Source organism: Macaca mulatta, chromosome 15, assembly GCF_049350105.2.
Source record: "Macaca mulatta isolate MMU2019108-1 chromosome 15, T2T-MMU8v2.0, whole genome shotgun sequence".
Classification (NCBI taxonomy): domain Eukaryota; kingdom Metazoa; phylum Chordata; class Mammalia; order Primates; family Cercopithecidae; genus Macaca; species Macaca mulatta.
In genome coordinates this window covers 72079742-72102520 of record NC_133420.1, presented here as the reverse complement: position 1 = coordinate 72102520, position 22779 = coordinate 72079742, and the positions used below count along the sequence as shown (strand labels likewise).

Below are 22779 nucleotides of genomic sequence, written 5' to 3'. Positions count from 1 at the left end.
CTGTCCTGAGATCTTAAAAGTTACCAGTGAGGCTAGAAATAAAATGGATGCTTCAAGGCCAGGCTTGGGAACTCATTCTAATGGAGATTTTCTCCCTCAATCCCATGTAATGAGTTAATATTACAATAAAATGCTACTGTAACTCCTGCTTACATGAAGACTTGACTTTGAAATTTTTCTTCCTAATCATTCAGATAAAGGTTTAATTTGTACCAAGATTATCCTCAAAACATCACTGAATACAGTAAACACTGGCAATTGCCATTAAAAACAAATTGTATGAGGACTTTGTATCAGGTACAATGCTTGACATAAGTAGGTGCTCAAAAATTCTGGTAAATGAATAATAGCCTTAAACGCTCAGCAGTCATTGAACACTTTTCTTTGGCATTTTGCAAAAACTGTAATGTTTTTTCCCCTATGAACTCAGTAGCTGTCAAAACAGTTAAATATGGGCAAGGAGGTCAGTTCAGACTCGGGGGAGTACTTTGTTTTTTTTTGTTTTTTTGAGACAGAATTTTGCTCTCTGTTGCCCCGGCTGGAGTGCAGCACTGGAACCTCCGCCTCTGGGTTCAAGCGATTCTCCCATCTCAGCCTCCTGAGTAGCTGGGATTACAGGCACACACCACCACACCCAGCTAATTTTTGTATTTTTAGTGGAGACAAGATTTCACCATGTTGACCAGGCTGGTCTCAAAATCCTGACCTCAGGTGATCCTCCTGTCTCGGCCTCCGAAAGTGCTGGGATTACAGACGTGAGCCACTGCACCCAGCCCGCACTTTCATTTTTAACCTTATTCTAGAATTGGAAGCCAAGTAAATGGATGGACTTGAATCAAGCAGATCTGAAATAAAATTTGTCCATCCATCCATCCATCCATCCATCCATCCATCCATCCATCCATCCATCCATCTATCCATCCACTCATCCAACAAACACTTAAGTCCTCTATATGTTGAGATTAGGGAGAATATTCCATGTAAACCAATTCCTAAATTCCTGTTCATATACAGAACATTTGGAGTTTACCATTTAGAGAGAGAGTAAATAAAATATTCACAAATTATGGTAATCATTATGAATAAACCAGGAGGCCAAATTAGAGGACAAGGGGATGAGAGTGTATAGGTATTATAGATAAGGCAGGTAGAGAAGTCTTCTATGACAAAGTGGCACTTAAGCTGAGACCCAAAGGACAAGCAGAAGGTGGCTATGCCAAGAGTGGAGAAAAGCATTCCAGGCAGAAGGAACAGCAAAGGCTTTGAGGTAGGAAACAGCATCTTGTATTCAAGGACTGAAAGACCAGTGAGCATTTGAATCCCAGCTCTGCCTTCAATAGCTGTGAAAAATCAAACTAGCTGCTCAATCTTTTGAGCCTTCATCTCTTCATATTTAAAATTGAGATAATGCTGCATACCTCACAGAGTTGCTGAATTTAATGGGTATTCAATAAGATAACATGTCGCTTATTTGAATCACTTCTACACAAAGGTCTCTGAGACTCTAGTTGGGCCCTCATCACTCAGTTGCTCTTTCTAGTCTCCTGATTGTTTTATGCAGACTTGAGAGCCAACCATCACTGGAGCTAGAGAACATTTTCCATCCCTGATACTTCCACATTTGAAGAGGAGACAATAGGCACAGACTCTATCTGCTCATGTTAGAACCTTTAGAAATCAAAACAGTGGTGGGAGTAGCGGGGAGGGGAGAGAGAGAGAAAGAGAAATAGTGAGAAAATAACGTGAGAGGATTTTCTTTTTAAAAGTGTACTTCCTCATTTACAGAACAAATTCATAAAATAAAATTTAAAGTTTGGGCAAGGTTTTATTTTTACATTTGGGGAGAGGGTAAGGTTTGGGACGAAGTGTTCAGGAAACAGAATAAAGAGAAATGAAATAATAATCACCGAGTATGCAATATATAACAGACAGAGTGGTTGGCAAGGGTTATGTATTTTATCTTATTTAATCTTTACAAGAGTCCTGATGGAGTAAATGAGGTCCTGAGGGAAATGCAGACTTCACTTAGTCACCGTTTGTCATTTATCTTGAGGTATTTAATGTGGAATTGAGCAATTCTTTCAAAATGAGAATCTATAAGGCATAAGTTTATGTAGTTGATATATTTCTTTAGAATACTTTATTATTGTGACAGTATCACATTAGCATCAATTAATAACTAATAAATATAATGAATAATGATTATAATATTATTATTAATTCATCTTAATACAACATACATTTCCTGAATACCCAACTATGTCTAGTGCATGGCTTGTTGGGGGAATAATGGGTAGTCCATTGCAACTAGGGTATGCAGTGGGCCAGGGGACGTTAGCAGGATCTAACTGATGAAGGGTCTTGATGCCTTGGCAAAGAGTTTTGGATTTTGTCCAGTGGAAGATAGGCATATGGTCAGAGTAGCATTGTAGAAAGAATACTCACACAACTTTTTTAAGACAAGGCTTTGTGAGCACCAGTTTACCCTATGGGGTCATGTTAATAACCTTAGTCATACATTATTCTCTCTCTTTCCTTTTAGGAACTGTGGAAGGTGCCATGGACTTGATCTTGATCAATTCCCTACCTCTTGTATCTGATGCCGAAACATCTCTCACCTGCATTGCCTCTGGGTGGCACCCCCATGAGCCCATCACCATAGGAAGGGACTTTGAAGCCTTAATGAACCAGCACCAGGATCCACTGGAAGTTACTCAAGATGTGACCAGAGAATGGGCTAAAAAAGTTGTTTGGAAGAGAGAAAAGGCTAGTAAGATCAATGGTGCTTACTTCTGTGAAGGGCGAGTTCGAGGAGAGGCGATAAGGATACGAACCATGAAGATGCGTCAACAAGGTAACATGCCCCTAAGTTTTGGGCAGGTGAGGCCCACTGAGGCACACACACACCTTTTGTTTGGTAGCTGATCCCTCAGGGGCAGGGCATGTGCTACCTGAGTGTAGAGCTTGACGATCTTGCCTGCCTCTTTCCATGCATTGCTGTGTCTGGTACATGGAATGTTAGAGATAAAGGAAACTATGCAATCCAACCCCTTAACTAGATACTGTGCCTACATCGTGAGATCAAATGAAATATTTCATATGTTCTACTAAGGGCATCATGGTACTTATGGATATATGACTCTGTTACATGTATGTAATATGAAAATCATAGCAATGAAAACAAGTGTTCATTGCCAAACTACTGACTATTTTGAGCTTTCTTATTTGATTTTTCATGTGATACATTGCTTTGCTTGTCCCTAAATACCCTTAATGGAAGTTAATATTTTCAGGAGAAGATTAAATATAAATAAGAATTTTAGAAGGGGAATATCCATCAGTAACTTAATTTAATTGGTTACTTGGTATATCAATTTTCTTTTTTCCTTTTTTTTTTTTTTTTTTTTTTGAGACAGAGTCTCACTCTGTCACTGGGCTAGAGTGTAGTGGCATGACTTCAGCTCACTGCAACCTCCGCCTCCCGGGTTCAAGTGATTCTCCTGCCTCAGCCTCCCAGGTAGCTGGGACTACAGGTGTGCACCACCACGCCCAGCTAATTTTTTGTATTTTTAGTAGAGACGGGGTTTCACCATGTTGGTCAGGATGATCTCGATCTGTTGACCTCGTGATCTGCCTGCCGTGGCCTCCCAAAGTGCTGGGATTACAGGCATGAGCCACTGTGCCCGGCCAGTGTACCAATTTTCTATTGCCACAATAATGCTGTGTAACATAACCACAAACCACAGTGGCATACAATAATGAGCATTTATAGCTTGTGAGTCTAAGTCAGCTGTGTTGATTAGATGGATGTATTGACCTTGGCTGGGATTCCTTACATATATAGTGTTGCCTGGCTATAGGCTTAGTAGGCTGGCCTTGGCTGGGGCAACTTTGCTTAGTTCCTTAAACTATAACAGGCTAAGGTAGTATAAGGTCATAGTGTACAATTCTCAGCCTAGGTTGCAAGGAGCCTCATCTCATGTACATGAGATGTAGACATGAGGCTCCTTGCAACCTAGGCTGAGAATTGTACACTGTCACTTCTGCTTCATTGTATTGACCTAAGCCAGTTAAGTAGCTGAGCCTAGTGTCAGAGTGAGAGGGCACTACAAGTTGAAATGACAAAGAGTCAGGGATGCGGGGAGGAATGAAGAATTAGGGTCCTCTTTGCAGGCTGCCATTCTTGGAAAAGGACCATGATTTAATTTTAGCAGTCGAGTACCCAGGTCTAGCTCAGAAAACACCAGAATTTTGCAGGAGGATTTTGAAAGCCTCCTCTAAGGGAGGATTATTAAGGCTTTCTACTACCCCAGAGGCAATGATGTGATGATGTCTTTCTCTCAAAATAAAACTGGGCCTTAAGCTAAATCTTTAGACCAGTCCACCTATGTGATGGCAGTTGAAGGAGAGGGTGTTGCAAACATTATTTAATACAATGAATTGTATTCTGAGGTTCCAGGCCTGGACGGGCAGGTAGACTTCTGGTGCTCTTGATGCTGTCTGCTGGGAGGAAGGTACAGAATGCCAGCTGAGGTGACCTCCCTTTGTTCTGCCTGGAATGATCTAGCCTCTCCCCTATCAGCCACTTTGTCTGGGCTGCTGATTCCTAAAATGAAGGAGTCTTTTCCAAATTAATATCATCACAACCACAGGACCTGTGGACCAAGGACTTGTCATTACATAAAATAATCACATTATGAGCTGTTTAGGGTTTTTTTTTTGTTGTTTGTTTGTTTTAAGACAGGGTCTTGCTGTTGTCCGGGCTGGAGTGCAGTGGCACAGTCATACTTTACTGCAGCCTTGACCTCCTGGGCTCATGCTATCCTCCCACCTCAGCTTCCTAAGTAGCCGGGACTACAGTCATGCACCACCATGCCTGGCTAATTAAAAAAAAATTTTGTAGCTATAGAGTCCTCTTTGCTGCCCAGGCTGGTCTTGAACTACCAGCTTCAAGCTATCCTCCCACCTTGGCCTCTCAAAGTGCTGGGATTACAGGTGTGAGCCACTGCACCAGGCCTTACTTTTAGAAAGCTGATCCAGTTAAGTAACATACCTCTGCACATTGCTGATTGACTGTTTCTTTTATAATGTGACCACCTGTAGTCTGTATTTTTTTTGGATCAATGCTTTTTAAAGTTGAACATGCTTACAGATCACCTGTGGGTCTTGTAAACATGCAGACTCTGATTTAATAGGTTGTTTGGGAGAGTCCTGGGATTCTGCATTTCTACATGTCCCAGGTGATGAGAATCTGCTCCACCGTGGACCACACTTTGAGTAGCAGGGCTTTAGAGTTAGCCTTTCATTAGGGTCCACCTGAAAATATTTCTTTGAATTTGCTAATGGTAGTAATGAAAAGATTTGAAGGCAGGAAACTCATTTTAAGGTCAAAAGTAATAAAATTGCTATTCATTACAAATGAAGGAAAGGGTTTTCTTAGCAAAACTAGAATGTTCACCTTTAAATGACAGCAGGGCAAGTGGGAAAAGTGCGCAACAGAAATTCCCAGGAATGCAGCTCTCCGCTGAGGGAAGAGAGGTTGAACAATGGGATGTGAGGTGTGCCAAAGCTATCATGGCTGAAAGTCAGCTCTATTATTCTTCACATGTGTCATTTTGGATTTGACTTGAATAAAGACTAATGTTCTTCTGCTGATGTTTCCACATTCTAAAGGAAGATGATCTGAGATTATGCCCCAGTCATTTCGTGGGAACAAAATGTGAAGTGCCACTGTGTCCTCACTGCACTGTCCAGAGGTCATCCTTGACAATGTATAAATAAGAACATGTAAAGCAAACTGGACCAGAACGTTGCGAGTTAAAAACCCACTGTAATGATCCCCCCAAACTGAGAGTCTAGGTAACCACAGGTAAAGAATGGCTTAATTTCAGTTAAATGAGGCAAAGGCAGACCTGGATAGTGAGAAACACTAATGAGAAGATGGCTTTTAGAGTTATACTCACCTGAGTTTTAATTCTTTCTCCATCACTCACCAGCCGTGTGGCCTTTGGCATGTTATTTAACTTCTATTGGTCTCAATTATTCATCATCTGTGAAATGGGTATAATAATACCTACGAAATTGTTTTGTTTTAAATAAGTTGGAATAGACAAGAAGCATTGATTTGCACAGTGAATGTGTCCTTAAAAGCTTAGGTAAAGCAATACATTGCTGCAGAACAAGGTACATAGTAGTAAGAATAATAGCAGCTTATAAATGGTGGGAATAGCATTTGATGCCAAGTGATCTGACTTCAGAGCCAGTATTTATTACCACTACACCACCTTTCGATAACATTCTCCCTTAATGTTAACAACTCTCCCTGATTCTGAGCTCTTGTTTTATAAAGTACAACGATTCCACCTGAAGCCCTAAAAAGCAACGCAGGGCACAGAGTAGAGGTATGAGAGTGGAAGTCAGACGGATATGGGTTCAAGTCTACCTCTGCAGCTGAGTGGTGTGGCTCAGGACAAGTTACTTAATTGAAGTCATAATTTTTCCTCATGTGAAAAAAAATACGGATAGAGATTTTATCACACCTATTTGAAAATTAAATAAGGCACTTAACTTTTACCAATTACATTATCTGCTTCACAGTAAATGTTTAACAACTGTGATTATTGTCATTTCTTTGAGTAATAAATTGGTGAGACAATTTTCCTACTCAATTGTAGAAATTTTTACTATGCATTAACATATTATGGAGTTTTACACAAAATGGAAAAATAGGTATGTTCTCTCCTGCATTTTCACAATAACAGCATCTCAGGCTAGTGAACGGGTTCTGTTTTTCTTGCTGACCATCCAGTGAGGGAAATCTGGTTTGAGGAAAGTGAAATCCTTTATGGTGAATCAGGAAAAACCTCCAAAACTATGTTTTCATGTCACTGTTAATTCGTTATTAAAACATCATGGAAACTCAGAAATGCCTGCCTAGGGACACAGCAGGATAAAATAAACATCAATATATTCCTGCTTGCTGCTGACTCGTACATCTGTGGAGGAAGTGGAAAATCCATTTGAGATGTGCCAAAACACAGCTTAAATTGGCTCACACACCCCAAACAGCCAAACTGGTTTTTATCAATGGCATCATCCAAAATAGTCAACAGCAGTTTGACTCAAACCTCATTGGTGATTTCATTTGGGGGTAGGAAATTATATATAAAGTTTGAAACATTTTCAGATCCAAAGACCTGTTTCAAACTGATCCATTAGAAGAAACAGGGTTATTTTATTCCTACTTTCATTTGAGAAATAGCTTTATATTAAGAATATCAAACTTCCCAAACATGATTTATGAAGTTGATCGAGGAGAGCCATTTGCAGCTAAATAACACAAAGGAATATGTTAAAAGCATCAAGAAAATGGGAAAATCTGAAACAGTTTAGTTCATTTATACTTTCATTCCATAATTCTTCTTCTTCTTTTTTTTTTTTTTAGACAGAGTCTTGCTCTGTCACCCAAGCTGGAGTGCAGTGGCACGATATCAGCTCACTGCAACCTCTGCCTCCTGGGTTCAAGCGATTCTCCTGCCTCAGCCTCCCGAGTAGCTGGGACTACAGGCGTGCACCACCATGCCCAGCTTGTTTTTGTATTTTTAATAGAGACGGGATTTCACCATGTTGTCCAGGGTGGTCTCCATCTCCTGACATCGTGATCCACCTGCCTCGGCCTCCTAAAGTGCTGGGATTACAGGCGTAAGCCACCGTGCCTGGCCACTACAATTATTCTTGAGCCTCTATTTGTGCCACACATTTTCCTTTGTATGCCTGACATTCCCCTAGCAACTTTATATGTATTACTAACTTAGTCTTTATCAAATATATATCAGATGAGGACTTTTAAGACCCCACTAATAGATGAGGCTTAGCTATTGTAACTTACGTGCATTCACTAGTTATGGAGTGTTGGATCTGGGAAGGTGAAGTCAGGCCCGATTCTAGAAGCCTGGCTCTAACCATCACCCTGTGCTACCTTTCAAACCAGATGTGATCTTGCCCTCCTGGAACACTCAATCTAGTAGGGGTTATATACCATGAGTGGGGCTATAATGAAAAAATGCAGGGGTATTTAGGGAGTAGCTATGAGAGCATCTAACCTGTGTTCCAGGTGTTGTGTGAGGTCTCTGGAGATACCTAAATGGAAACTGATGAATGAGTAGGAACTGACGAGGCTTAGGAGAAAAGGATGAGAAAAGAAGAAAGAAAACTCATGACTTGGATGTGAGTGATGAGGTCTGGCTAAGGAACTGAATACAGTTCAAAGTGGCTGGAATTGAGAGCTAAGGATGTGGACCTGGAGAAGATAAGTCTGGAGAACTAGGGGTGGAGGTCTTGAGTTTGTGTCTCAACTGCCACGTTTATTCACTGTTGACAGGCCTTGGGTAAGGGACTTAGTCTTTCTCAACTGCATCTCCCATATGGATAAACTGTAGCTATACTGTCTTCACAGGATTGTGGTGAAATTGTACAAAATAATCACAGATATAAAACTACATTATTTCCTGTGGTACTTATACAACAAGTAAACTGAAAGGAGATGACCAAAATTGAGCTCACTTGTTTTTCATCTGTGTTTTCACTTGTGTATAACTTTTACTACCACCTACTTTCTTCTCCAGCCCTTATGGAATAAGGAATTATATTTTTAGTTAAGCTCTGCCCATGAATTAGCCCATCCAAATGATCTTAAGCAAGTTATCTTCTAACCTAGGCCTTGGCAATATCATTTATAGAATGAGGTGGTTGCACCTAAAAGCCTTTTGAGTGCTAACATTACATAATCTATGAAAGCATGCGGAGCCAGATTCCTTGGTTCAAATCCTGGCTCTCCCATGTATATGCTATGTGATCTTGGACAGGTTACCTAGATTCTCTGTACCTTAATTTCCTCATCTGTAAAATTAGGATAATTGTAGCATCAATCTCATAGGGATATTATAAAAAGTAATTTTTTTTTAGTTGGAGTCTCCCTCTGTTGCCCAGGCTGGGGTGCAGTAGCTCATTACAGTCTTGATTTCTCTTTTTTTTTTTTTTTTTTTTTGAGACGGAGTCTCGCTCTGTCGCCCAGGCTGGAGTGCAGTGACACGATCTCAGCTCACTGCAAGCTCTGCCTCCTGGGTTCACGACATTCTTCTGCCTAAGCCTCCTGAGTAGCTGGGACTTACGGGCACCCGCCACCACGCCTGACTAATTTTTTGTATTTTTAGTAGAGATGGTGTTTCACTGTGTTAGTCAGGATGGTCTTGATCTCCTGACCTCGTGACCTGCCCACCTCGGCCTCACAAAGTGCTGGAATTATAGGCTTGAGCCACCATGCCTGGCCTACAGTCTTGATTTCTTAAGCGCAAGTGATCTTCCTGAACAGCTGGGACTACAGGCAGGTGCCACCATAACTGGCTAATTTTTAAACATTTTTTTTGTAGAGAAGAGGTCTCACTGTGTTGCCTAGGCTGGTCTCAAACTCCTGGCCTTAAGATATCCTCCCACCTTGGCCTCCCAAAATTTTGGGATTAGAAGCGTGAGCCTCCGCCCCCAAGCTGACAATTAAATTTGTATAAAGTGCTTATAACAGCGCTTGGTCCATAGTAGGCGCTATTAAAATGTGCTTATTGTTTTTATAGTCTAGTCAAGTCACATGACATCAATATATGTGTACTGAATACAAGCCAGGCTCCCGTGTCATCAGAAAGCCCAAAGTAGAACATGAATGTTGGGTTTCCTTCGTTAGTACTCAGCAGAGAACAGCCAGCCTGGAGACATTCATGCAGAGGGAAACTGTGGACAGCAGTGAAACTCTGGTGTGAAAATGCCCCTAAGAAAACAGGAGCTTAAAAAGCACAGTCCTAAATAATAAAGAGTCGCAGAGTAGTGGGGGGAAAGCTACTTGGAGTTGAGCCTACGGGGGAACATTGGTTCCTTTCAGAACACAATACTGAGTGAGAAGTCCCACGGTCAGCTAAATAATTCTCACACAAAGGAGCAGAAAATATAAACAAACCACATAGACAGGAACAACAGCATGAAATGGCCAGAAAAAAATTCTCATAGGAGTCCAGGAGCATGCCACGGAGAGCAAGAGCTGCATGCATTTGGAGGGCTAAATGAAGCACTTGGCAATGTGAGCAGAAGCCCCGCAAAGCCAGCCCCGCTCACCGTCCAGTTCCCTGTCTGCTCCTCCTTTATGGCTGGTTCATTTTAGTGCTCTGGAGAAAAGTGTCCCTCAGGTTCATATCAGAAATGTCAGCACAGCAGTGTTGCTGTTTATATTAGAAGGATACTGACCTCCTCTAAGCACCTCAGGGCTTAGCCTACATCACTTAATATTACTAACAACCGGCCGGGCGCGGTGGCTCAAGCCTGTAATCCCAGCACTTTGGGAGGCCGAGACGGGCGGATCACGAGGTCAGGAGATCGAGACCATCCTGGCTAACAGGGTGAAACCCCGTCTCTACTAAAAAATACAAAAAGCTAGCCGGGCGACGTGGCGGGCGCCTGTAGTCCCAGCTACTCGGGAGGCTGAGGCCGGAGAATGGCGTAAACCCGGGAGGCGGAGCTTGCAGTGAGCTGAGATCCGGCCACTGCACTCCAGCCCGGGGACAGAGCGAGACTCCGTCTCAAAAAAAAAAAATATTACTAACAACCTTTGAAGGTAGGTATTATTACTTTTCAATTACACATGAGAAAACTGAGATTTGCAGAGGTGAAGGAACTCTTTCAAAAAGGGTGGCAGAGGGTGGATCCAAGCCCAGGAATGTGTCTGATTCCAGCGCTCACTCTGCTGGAATGATCTACCCCGTGCTCTCTCTGGGTTTGCCCCAGGTCATCATCTGTACCAGAGGTATTTACATACCTGACCACCAGGGGAGTCTGTGCAAGGCACCCATACTAGGGTCAGCAGGCACAGCCCACAGCCAGTGAAAGCAAGCAGACAAACCTAAAGCCCAGGTCCTTCTGAGCATGGTTTGGAGGCATCTTTTGCTCTCACAGGGTAGCTGTCTCAGCCAGTGGTGCACAAAACACTTGATTAGTCTTTCTCAAACCACCATCTGAAAGCCATGGATGAGATGAGAATGAGGGCACAGCGACCAGCTGGTTCATCACAAGGTCCTCAGCAGGATCCGTACAATCCCAAGGCTTGGTCGTGGTCTGAATCTTTATAGGAATTCTTACTTTGGGGGGCAGGATGTTTTGCTATTAATTTCTAATTTAGGTGCATTCTGGTCAGAGAATTTGTTATCAACAGAGATGTGCTTTGTAGATAAATAGGTAATGTTCTGGTAAATAATGTGTATTTCAATAACTGAGCAAGGGGTTAATGAATATTCAACAGATCTCTAATAGCATTATTAAAATCTTCTAAATATTTTCTTAGTAATTTTCAGTCTTTTTAATTAATTTCTGAAAGTTTCCACTGTGCTTATAGATTTGTCAGTTTCTTTAATTCTGACACTTTTTGTGTCATGAACTTTGAAATTCTGTTGTTAGATGCATATATAATTTCAGGATTACAATATCTTCCTGAACATGACATGTGAATAAAATCTAACAGGGTTTTATCAGTAGATGGTTCTGTTTTATCATTACATAATGACCATCTTTATCCCTAACAGTTTTTTAGCTTTATAATAATTTTTTTCTGTATAAATGTTGCAATGCTAGTTTTATTTAGTGTTAGTGTGCTATATATTTTTACATCCCTTTATTTGCAATCTTATGTGCCATTATGTTGAATGTATACTTCATGAAAAGAGCACACAGTTTTGTGTGTGTGTGTGTGTGTGTGTGTTTTAGAATTAAGATTCTAGAATCTAAGATTTTCTGATATGAATTTGATATGAGCTCCTGTTTTTTAATACATATTTGGCATAACTTCTGCCACCTTATTCCATCTTTTCCACACCATGATTTTCTCTGGTCCTTTGGTTCTCATTTTAAAAGTCTTTTGTTTCCTTCTCTTCTCTCTTGCCCTCCTATTAAGGAAAGTTAGATAGACTGTTTCTCTTCTTTTAGTGGTGAGCCTTATATTGTTAACATTGGCTTAACTTAAAGCCTAAAGCTAATACCTCCTTATCTCACAGAGTTTGGCTTTCTGCAGATTATGATACAAGTTAAAGGCATTCAGAAACTCTTGTTGTTGGAAGAAAGTTAGAAGATTTTATTCACACATCTTGTCCAATAAGCCAAGGGATTCAATGTTGCATGGCAAGCTTGACACAGTGACAGGAATTTGCAGTCAATTGGCTTGTGATTTATTTATTTATTTATTTTTTTGAGACTGAGTCTTGCTCTGTTGCCCATGCTGGAATACAGTGGCACAATCTTGTCTCACTGCAACCTCCACCTCCCGGATTCAAGCAATTCTCCTGCCTCAACCTCCCGAGTAGCTGGAATTACAGGCGCGTCCCACCACGCCTGGCTCATTTTTGTATTTTTAGTAGAGACGGGATTTCGCCATGTTGGCCAGGCTGGTCTCGAACTCCTGACCTCAGGTGATCTATGTTGGCATCCCAAAGGGTTGGGATTACAGGCATGAGCAACCATGCCCAGCTTTGGCTTATGATTTTATAAGTCAAATATAAAATAATTTTCCCAGTTACATCTCAGTACTGTCCAGTTCCATAACTATGTCAGTTCATACATATATAATTAAAAGGTAGAAGGCAAGATATTAGATTCTATCCTTGTCTTTATTCTTCAATCTTCCAATATTTACACCATGAGTAGTAAGTCCAGCATTTTGCTCATTTTATTTGAGAAATGCATGGAAATTAGAATTAGAATTAGAATTATTTGGAACAACAACAACACAAAAGGATCAGGGGAAAAGCCATTTGGCAAATGTTTTTTTCTCTTTCACTTTGGGGAAACTCAGATTTCATTCATTTTTTTTTCCACTTTGAGAAAACTTGGTTGGGATTGGAAAAGGATGGCAGATTCACAGTTAATGTAGTTTGTTGTTAGTATCAGGACTTAGTTTGATAATAGGTACAGGTTGAGTATTCCAAATCCAAAAATCTGAAATCTGAAATGCCCCAAGATCCAAAAATATTTGAGTGCCAATTTGATGCTTAAAGGAAATGTTCATTGGAGCATTTTGGATTTCAGATTTTCTGATTTGGGATCCTTAGCTGGCATAATGCAAATATTTCAAAATGGAAAAATAAAATCTGAAACACTTCTGGCCCTAAGTATTTCAGATAAGGGATATTCACTCTGAACTAATCAACACAAAATCCTCACCTCCCCAACCGCTGAATAGAAAAATTGTGCATAGGCATATTGTTTGTATATATTTACACTCTTACAGAGTGTAAATTAGCCACCACTGTTTTTCACTTTACAAAAACCATCTGACACCTAGCAAGTGCCAGCCCTCATTTTCTGAGTCTTAAAGTTCAATTGCTCCTGGAGAAAATGTGTGACCCCATTTTTGGTATTTGTTTTCTCTCTTTTAAAAGCTTCCTTCCTACCAGCTACTTTAACTATGACTGTGGACAAGGGAGATAATGTGAACATATCTTTCAAAAAGGTATTGATTAAAGAAGAAGATGCAGTGATTTACAAAAATGGTGAGTATGTGTTTCATTGCTTTCCCCATTATGATGTGAGATATCAGATAACATACAACATATTGGATCATTTTCCTATTGTGGTCTTGTGGGCAGATGTTTGAAGTAAAGCAGCTATGATGCAAGCTTTCAAATTCTGTGTATGATAGAAGCCCTCTTAGGTGACATATTTGGTTACTTAAGAATATTAAAGTGGAATTCATATATGTGAATGTACATGGTATATGTACATACAATAAAACACCATCATAATGTGAGATCCCAGCTTCAGCCATATAAAATGTGAGTTTCTTTGATTCTGACATTGTTGATTGCAAGGTTTAGGAAATTACCACAGTAAATATGGGAAGCCAATTGTTAGTTCTGGCAGTCCAACTGCGTAATCCAAATGTGTCTAGAACCTAGCTATGGTTTGGTACCACCCGGTGTCAGTTGCCTGATCCAGCTGGAATATTGATGGGGATCATTCTGAAGTGAGTGAGTGGATAGGACTTCCAGACTGGAGTAGCAATTATATATATCTCCTGGTTAATTGGTTAGTTGACAGGGTTACCTCTCATTTTTCACCTAACTTTGCCTGCCAACTATGTTCACCTCTTCCTGTAGAATGTAAGAACTTAGACTACTCCCACCTTTATGTGTTTGGTGGTAGATCCCACAGACTAACCTATCTGTTTTATCACTATGACTTTCTTGACTATTGGGAGAGTACTGAATAGTTCAGCCTTTTCATTCTTCTCCCACATCCAATATGTGAGAGCACATTTTCTTTACCACGTCAGGGAAAGCTGATTAAGTGAAGAAACCAGACAAGGAAACAGGAATGTTTCAGTGTGACCTATTGTTCTTCACTCTTCCCTCTTACTAGGTTCCTTCATCCATTCAGTGCCTCGGCATGAAGTACCTGATATTCTAGAAGTACACCTGCCTCATGCTCAGCCCCAGGATGCTGGAGTGTACTCGGCCAGGTATATAGGAGGAAACCTCTTCACCTCGGCCTTCACCAGGCTGATAGTCCGGAGTAAGTGATGGAGAGGCCACCATTTGTGATGGTGTAGTTGTCAGGTTGTTAGGATTTTTAGTTGCAGGTAATAGAAACGAACTATGGCTTCTTAAGCAAAAACCAGGGATTGGTTGGAGGTGGTATTAGTCTGTTCTTATGCTGCAAAGCAAATGAATAAGAAATAGCAATCATCAGAGGAATGACAGAGGAACCCAGGTATTTAGACCTGAAGACTTAAAATATTTAATATTACAAATATTTGACATAGCTGGGGAAAATTCAGGGCAAATCATTTCTAATTTCACATGCTCTTTATTAAGACATACCTGAGACTGGGTAATTTATTAAGGGAAGAGGTTTAATTGACTCACAGTTCAATATGGCTGGGGAGGCATCAGGAAACTTACAATCATGGCAAAAGAGGAAGCAAACACATCCTTCTTCACATGGTGGCAGGAGAGAGAAGAATGAGAGTGAAGGAGAGGGGGAAGCACCATATAAAACCATCATATCTCATGAGAACTCACTCACTATCATGGGAACAGCATGAGGGCAACTGCCCCCATGATTAAATTACCTCCTACTGGGTTCCTCCCACAACACATGGGGATTATGGGAACTACAATTCAAGATGAGATTTGAGTAGGGACACAGCCAAACCATACAAGAGGAGGACACTAAGGATTCTTAATATATTGATGGGAAAGCTGAAAAGTGGCCGGGTATCGTGGCTCATGCTTGTAATCTCAGCACTTTGAGAGGCCCTTTGAGCTCAAGAGTTTGAGACCAGCCTGGGCAACATGGCAAAACCCCATCTCTACAAAAAATACAAAAATTAGCCAGGCATGGTGATGCATGCCTGTAGTTCCAGCTATTTGGCAGGTTGAGGTAGGAGGATAGTTCAAACTCGGGAGGTCGAGGCTGCAGTGGGCCAGGCTGGATGAAAGAGCAAGACCTTGTCTCAAAAAAAAAAAAACAAAAAAAAAAAAAAAAAAAAAAAAAACAACAACAACAATAACCAAAACACTATAAAGCAAGTTCCAGTAAAGATAAGCTTCAAGGAAGAGCTGAGGCTCGGTTGTGGTTGGTGTGGGTGGTAGGGGAGAGGGCTTTCTCCCAGAGATGCTGCTTTTACCATGACTCAGCTTCAGCAATGTTTCTTTCACTTCCAAACTTTGAATTTCCAGGAAGAATAATGAGATTGGCCTAACATATATTAGATGTCTATCAGCCTAGACCAGTGAGCTACAGACAAGGGTGGATCCATGTACTACAAGTTACAGGCACTAGAAGCTCACATTTGTACAGCATAATCATCCATATAAAAAGGGGGATCACAATGAGGAAAGCAGTCTCACTGAAAGGTGTCTGCTCTAGGGGGATGAGTTGGACCTCTTGGATTAGACTAAAGTCTACTTAAACATTGCCTCCTGTAAACCCCACACTTCCTAGGTCATGTAACTCTTAAGTGTGATTTTTATTTTCAGTTTTGAAAAATGTAAGGGTTAGAACTAGTAAACACTTTTTTTCTCCATTATAACTATTGAAGTGGGGCATAAATATCACCATTACATTTTCCTGTAATTTTTACAGGAACTTGATGAATAGAAAGAAAATGATTTGCCCTGAATTCTCCCCAGCTGTATCAGGTTTTCATAATATTAAATATTGAAGTCTTCAGGTCTAAATGCCTGGGCTTCTCTGTCATTCCTCTAATGACTGGCATCTCCAATTCATTTGCTTTGCATTATGTTCCCCCATTCGTTTACCAAAATATGTTGATCTTAAATCTGTGCCAAGAATTGTGTTGGTGTTGAGAATACAGGATCATAAGATAAATCCCTGTCCTTTGTGTCATTCCCAATCAGAGTAGGCACATGTATAATAATTACCTAAATAAATATTGAAAACTGACAGTAGAAGTATGAGAAGTGTGATTCATCTAGTTTATGCTCCATGCTTAGCCACCTCTGTGGACATAAAATATAGCAAGGTGTTTTATAGGCAGGACTATTTGGGCTTGAGTCGAGAGGCATCTTTCCATGTACCCAGGACCTGTTTCCTCCTAGATGACTACTGTGCTTGACTTCTATTAAATGTCAGAGCAGCCTTTTTGTAAGATGAATCTTTAAAACATATAATTTATGATGATAGCAAAACTGCAATATTCAGCTTCTAATAGCTTGCCTCACAGCTACCTTTACATGAAGTTTCTGTGGCCTTGGGAGAAGCAAGTGACATCCCCTTTCATTCCACTACTCAGGAGAGACTGAATGGCAAGGAAGCAATTTGCGTTTATTTCATTTAGATAGTTTCTCTGGAGTCTGATATAACACCATGTACTAGGTGTACTCAGAGGGTAAATGGGGTACATCTTCTAGGAAGGTCAAACTGTCTATACATGTTGATATATAGTTGTTTGAGAGAGGAAAATCAAAGCGTTTTTCCTAATCTCTGCTCTCACTGAACACAACACTTCTGACACCAATGCGTAGGGAGTTTTCCTTACACCCTATCCAATTCTCTAGCAGACATCAACTGGGTATCCTGCAGTTTGACTTAATTCCGACTCTACCTGGAAATAGCATCAGACCCTACTAGTTAAGTGGTCAGTCCTATAAAACTGCCCCTACTTTAGATGCCAGTTGCAGGCCCCAGGTTGTGACCTATGTCTCTGACTGACCGTATATCATAAACTGGAGGCGAGACTCCCCCTTGGGTTGGGTTAATTTGCTAGGAGGGCTCACAGAACTCAGGGAAACACATTTACCATCTTATTATAGAGAATATTACAAAGGATAAGACGAACAGCCAGGTGGAAGAGATGCACAGGGCAAGGTATGGGGAGGGGTGCAGAGCGTCCGTGTGCTCTCTAGGTACCTCACCCTCCAGGAACCTCCGTGTGTTCAGTGATCTGGAAGCTCTCTGAACCCTGCCCTTTTGGGTTTTTATGGCAGATTCATTAGGTAGGCATAATTGACTAAATCATTGGCCATTGATCAATTCAATATGCAGCCTTTAGCCCCTCCCTAGAGATTCGGGGGTGAGGCTGAATATCACAACTTTAATCATGCCTTGGTATTTCTGGTGACTAGCCCTCATCCGAAGCTATCTAGGGACCACCAGCCACCAGTCCTCTCATTAGCATACAAAAGGCACTCTTACCACTCCAGAGATTCCAGGGGTTTTAGGAACTCTGTGCCAGGAACCAGGGAAGAGACTACATATATATTATACGTGTGTATATGTGTGTGTGTGTGTGTGTGTATATATGTATATATACACACATACATATATATGTGTGTATGTGTGTGTATGTATATATAAAATATAAGAGACTATATATGTAACATATATATTATTATATCACAATAACACAGTGGTAAAAGGCTTAAAGCTTTAAAAAAACTTTAATACTAAAACAAACCTATAAACTAGAGTATGAAATTCACCTGAGCTTTAAAGATAAAGCAAAAGATTTCTAACACATTTTGATATCCAAGCTGTCTCGTTCATTCTCCTTTGTGGTTAGGAGTATTTTAATGAAGCCATTCAACAAGCACAGCTGATATCTAAAATCATTCTAAGAAAGTTTAAGTTGGATCACAATCATCTCATTTAAGAATATTTCTCCCCTGTATGAGTTCTTTGATGTTTATGAAGAAATGAGATAAAGTTGAAGGCATGTGTCCACTTCTCTTAACTGTAGGGTATCTGTATTAGTCAGTTTTCACACCGCTATAAAGAACTACCTAAGACTGGGTAATTTATGAAGAAAAGAGGTTTAATTGACTCAGTTCTGCATGGCTGGGGAGGCCTCAGAAAATTTACAGTCATGGCAGAAGACAAAGGGGAAGCAAGCACCTTCTTCATAAGGCGGCAGGAGAGAGAGCGAGCATGTGCATGCAAAGTGGGGAAATGCCACACTTTAAAACCAGTAGCTCGGCAAGGCATGGTAGTTCATGCCTGTAATCCTAGCACTTTCGGAGGCTGAGGTGGGTGGATCACTTAGGTCAGGAGTTCAAAACCAGCCTGGCCAACATGGTGAAACCTGGTCTCTACTAAAAATACAAAAAAAATTAACTGGGCGTGGTGGTGGACATCTGTAATCCCAGCTACTTGGGAGGCTGAGACAGGAGAATAGCTAGAACCTGGGAGGTAGAGGTTGCAGTGAGTCCCGAGATCTTGCCACTGTACTCCAGCCTGGGCAACAGAGCCAGACTCTCTTTCAAATAAAATAAAATAAAATAAAATAAAATAAAATAAAATAAAATAAAATAAAACCATTAGCTCTCATGAGAACTCTCTCACAGGAGAACAGCATGGGGGAAATCACCCCCATGATCCAATCACCTCCCAATAGGTCCCTCCCTGAACATGTGGGGATTACAATTGGAGATGAGATTTGGGTGGGGACACAGAGGCAAACCATATCAACATCTCTACAGGATGAATTGAAACTTAGAAACAGTCAGTGCTTAAAGATTTATTAAAAAATCACAATAGGATTTTCTTTTCTGTAGATTTGCTCTCTGGCAAGATTTTCGAAAGTAGCGTTTCTTAAAATACAAAATCACAAGGCCTTTGAAGAAAATAGATGCCTAATTGTATACTTGTTGCTTATCAACAAACTCTTTTCTTGACCTCTCCATCCCCAAGAAATCACCTCTATTATTCCCTAAAGCTTGATTCTTCCTTCCTTCCTGGGATGAGAAGTGACGCTGGGATAGGTCTGTAGGTAGGTACAGGGCTGGGTACAGTTTAATGTCACAGGAAGCTCATTGCCATCTACATTGCCTGCCACCATTGGTTTTCAACATGTGTAAATAACCTGCAGTCTGGCTCTCAAGAAATCACTAATTGCACAAAACCTCTTTCCCTTTATGTATTGAGGAATATAAATATTAGTTTTTAGACATTTTGTACCTTTATCTATTAAGTGGAAGACTGTAAGAAATTATGTGTGTTGGTAGTCTTCTTGATTACTGTAGAGAAAATACTGATAACCAGGAGTTCTTGCTAAAGAAATGATAAGGTTCCATCAGCTGTAGGCACAGGCCCAAGCTTACCACCATGAGACTAACAACAGGACAAAGACACTAGTTCCCTTCAGATGAGAAATGAAACTAAATTCCTGACCACAAAGGGTCATTCCAACCCCCCTGGGTTTTCCTTATATTAGAAGCTATCCTAGGACCTAATTAACAATCAAAAATCATCAAGTGTTAGAAGTGGCCAGGAAATCTGAATCTACAAGGATTTTACCATCCTTGGACTTTAGGTTTTGCCTATCTTGTTTCACTTCTTATATGGTTTTCCAGCTGAAAAATAGGTGGAGGCTACTAGTTCCTGCTACTCGTTCTCTTTGTAGCCTTATCCCTCCTCCACATAATCTACGCCAGAGGTTCTCAAACTCTAGCATACATCAGAATCACCTGCAGGGACTGTTGAACACAGATTACTAGGCCACTTCTAGAATTTCTCATTCAGTAGGTCGTGGTTGGGTGGGGTCTGGGGTTTGCATTTCTAACAGATTCCCAGATGATGGGGATGCTACTGGTCAGAAACCACACTTTGAAAACCACAGCGCCAGCCTATAACCATGCAGCTCCTTGGACATGGCCACGTTCTCTTCCCGTGCCTTGCCTTTGCCTGGAACACACTCTCCAGCCTTATCTTCTTTGCTACTTAGTTGGTCCTGCAGATTCAGCTTGCACACCATATCCTCTGGGAAGCCTTCCTTTATGCCCTCTTCCATCCACCAGACAGAGTTAGGTACTCCTTGTCTTTGTTTCTATCACAATTTCTTGTTTACATGTCTGTCTCCCATATTAGACAATTAGCTTTTAGAGAGCAGAGCCTGTATTTTATCTTCATTCACCATTGTCCACTGAAATGACTGACACACAGTAAGTGCTCAGTAAGGATTTGTTGAGTGGATGTGCTGTACTCACCACAGCCTTGTTTTCCTTAACAAAAGGGTGTGAAGCTCAGAAGTGGGGACCTGAATGTAACCGTCTCTGTACTGTTTGTGTCAACAATGGTGTCTGCCATGAAGATACTGGGGAATGCATTTGCCCTCCTGGGTTTATGGGAAGGACATGTGAGAAGGGTAAGTCAAGAGACTTGATAAGTAAGCTGTGGATTTAAAAAGCCGTTGTTGCTGGATCTAGAATTTTAGATCTGGACACAGATGGGAATGGAAGCTAAATGACCTCTGTTAGGTCAGATGGTACCTGTGTGTGAATTAGAAAAAGGTGCCTTTTCCTAAAGGCTCTTTATTGCCAACCACTAGAAAGTTATAATAAATATACAGATCTATGATGTTTACAATGCGAATGCTGCCCCCTAGGTTTGTGCAGTGCACAAACCTGCATGATTGTGAGTGATGTCCCTGATGTCCTCTCTGCGGGACAGTTTCACTATCAGTAAAATGGGCCATAAGGGTGTGTTCATCCTACTATGCCACAGCTGAGATTTGACTGTTTCCCATATTCACTAGACTAGGAGAAATGAATCCAAAGAATTATGTATTTCAAAGGGTTGCATATTTGACTCTGAACCATCTTTTCTTTTCCTTCCAAAGCTTGTGAACGGCACACATTTGGCAGAACTTGTAAAGAAAGGTGCAGTGGACAAGATGGATGCAAGTCTTACGTGTTCTGTCTCCCTGACCCCTATGGGTGTTCCTGTGCCACAGGCTGGAAGGGTCTGCAGTGCAATGAAGGTATGGACCAATCACACCCTTGGACAGAAAATGTTCTAGCAGGTATACAAAGGAGATCTAGTTTGCTGGAAATCACAATATAGGATATACCTGGACTGCTTAGTTACCCACTATTGGATGACAGGATTTTGAATCATGGATGTTTACATCCAATGTTAATTATATTTTCACAATAAAAATCTGGACCACATAGAAAGAAAGTACTTCTCATAACTATCATCTGGGGATCTTACTAAAGCATGGATTCTGATTTGGTAGGCAGGGACTGCAGCCCAAGTTTCTGCACTTCGAACAGGCTCCCAAGTAGTTCCGATGCTATTGGTTTTCAGACCACACTTTGAGTAGGAAGACTATAGAAGACTTTTTTTTTTTTTCTCCAGGGAATCATAACATCACAGCTGTAGCCAGGCATGGCAGCACATGCCTATTGTCCCAGTTATTCAGGAGGCTGAGGCAGGAGGATCCCTTGAGCCCAGGAGTTTGAAGCTGCAGTGAGCTATGATTGCACACTGCACTCCAGCCTGGGCAACAGAGTGAGACCTCGTCTTTTAAAAAAAAAAAAAAAAAAAAATCAAAATCAGAGCGTTTAGGACAGATCCAGACAGGATTTGGGGCTCAAAAATTGAAGAAGTTAAAATCTTACCTGCTGTGGACCTTATGCAAGCAGTACTAACTTCACCTACTCAGAGTCCCTCTGCCCTTTCTAAAATAAGCTTTCCTGTTTGACCAGGCTTGGTGGAGTGCATCTGACATCTACTTTTCAGTATGTGTTTCACATCTACTGTCACACGGTAGCTCAACATGAACCTGCAGACAAATGTGACAGAACGTCCTTAATGTATATTAATATTGTGAATTAGCCAGAGCTCAAAGGCTTTTCAGTGTTTATCTCACAAAGTTAGCTTTTCCCATATCCAGCACTCATGGTAGCTACACTGGGGTCCCAGCAACTTGATAACAATGCTCCAGGGCAGAGCAATTCAGTAGAAATATAAGCCATCCACATATAGAATTTAAAATTTTCTAGTGTCCACATTAAAAAAGTGAGAAGAAATAGGTGAAATAATTTTGATCTATTATTTAACCCAATATGTTAAAAATATTATCAGTTCAACATGTAATCAATAGAAAAAAGTATTAATAAGATATTTAACACTCCCTTTTTCATAGTAAGTCTTTGAAATTTCAATTTGGACTAGCCATATTTTAAGGGTTCCATAGCCACATGTGGCTAACTGTACTGGACAGCACAGCTCCAGGGGCTTGGAGGAGGAGGACAAAGAGGAGAGTTACACAAAAGTTAGCTTCAGCCACCTGCAATACCTCATTCGGTTCCCTCTCAATGCTATGTCTGCCTCCCTGGAACATGGAATGAGCCACAGCAGTGCAGGAATCCCATCTGGCCTCTGAAGTGTGCATCTTAAGGTAAAAGGTGACTCCAGGCAGGGAGATCCGTCTTTTTTTAAAAAAAAAAT

The 22779-nt window shown here is 40.9% G+C and overlaps 1 protein-coding gene across 2 annotated transcripts in view; it reads left to right on the top strand.

Annotated features, from left to right (window-relative positions):
• TEK (TEK receptor tyrosine kinase) overlaps nt 1–22779 on the top strand; it is a 121737-nt gene that overhangs the window by 46607 nt on the left and 52351 nt on the right. For both annotated transcript variants that reach the window (XM_015117580.3, XM_001105270.5), the window contains exons 2-6: nt 2543–2854; nt 13464–13574; nt 14443–14595; nt 20558–20689; nt 21164–21304. In XM_015117580.3, the coding sequence (XP_014973066.3) occupies nt 2543–2854; nt 13464–13574; nt 14443–14595; nt 20558–20689; nt 21164–21304 (849 nt within the window). The remainder of the gene's footprint in view (nt 1–2542; nt 2855–13463; nt 13575–14442; nt 14596–20557; nt 20690–21163; nt 21305–22779) is intronic.